The sequence below is a fragment of the Mesitornis unicolor genome, unplaced genomic scaffold, assembly GCF_000695765.1.
Source record: "Mesitornis unicolor isolate BGI_N332 unplaced genomic scaffold, ASM69576v1 scaffold37210, whole genome shotgun sequence".
Taxonomy (NCBI): domain Eukaryota; kingdom Metazoa; phylum Chordata; class Aves; order Mesitornithiformes; family Mesitornithidae; genus Mesitornis; species Mesitornis unicolor.
Genome location: NW_010159598.1, coordinates 1 through 374, shown reverse-complemented (window position 1 = coordinate 374; position 374 = coordinate 1). Strand labels below are relative to the sequence as shown.

At 50.8% G+C, this 374-nt stretch overlaps 1 protein-coding gene across 1 annotated transcript in view; it reads left to right on the top strand.

Annotated features, from left to right (window-relative positions):
* Positions 1 to 368, top strand: part of WNT5B (wingless-type MMTV integration site family, member 5B) — a 15,722-nt gene extending 15,354 nt beyond the window's left edge. The window contains 1 exon segment of the mRNA XM_010187154.1: positions 1 to 368. This exon segment is cut by the window's left edge and continues 43 nt beyond it. Within this exon segment, the coding sequence (XP_010185456.1) occupies positions 1 to 323 (323 nt within the window). The 3' untranslated portion in view covers positions 324 to 368.
* The last annotated feature ends 6 nt before the right edge of the window (positions 369 to 374 follow it).

The window sequence follows — 374 nt, the reverse complement described above, 5'->3', positions numbered from 1 at the left end:
CTGCCATGAGGATCAGCCGCAAGGGCAAGCTGGAGCTGGTGAACAACCGCTTCAACATGCCGACGCAAGAGGACCTGGTCTATGTCGACCCCAGCCCGGACTATTGCCTGCGCAATGAGACCACTGGCTCGCTGGGCACTCAGGGCCGACTGTGCAACAAAACCTCGGAGGGCATGGATGGGTGTGAGCTGATGTGCTGTGGACGGGGTTATGACCAGTTCAAGAGCGTCCAGGTGGAGCGTTGCCACTGCAAGTTCCATTGGTGCTGTTATGTCAAGTGTAAAAAGTGCACAGAGATCGTTGACCAGTATGTCTGTAAATGAAAAGAGCCACCAAAGCAACAAATCTATATTATATAAATCTATATAAATATA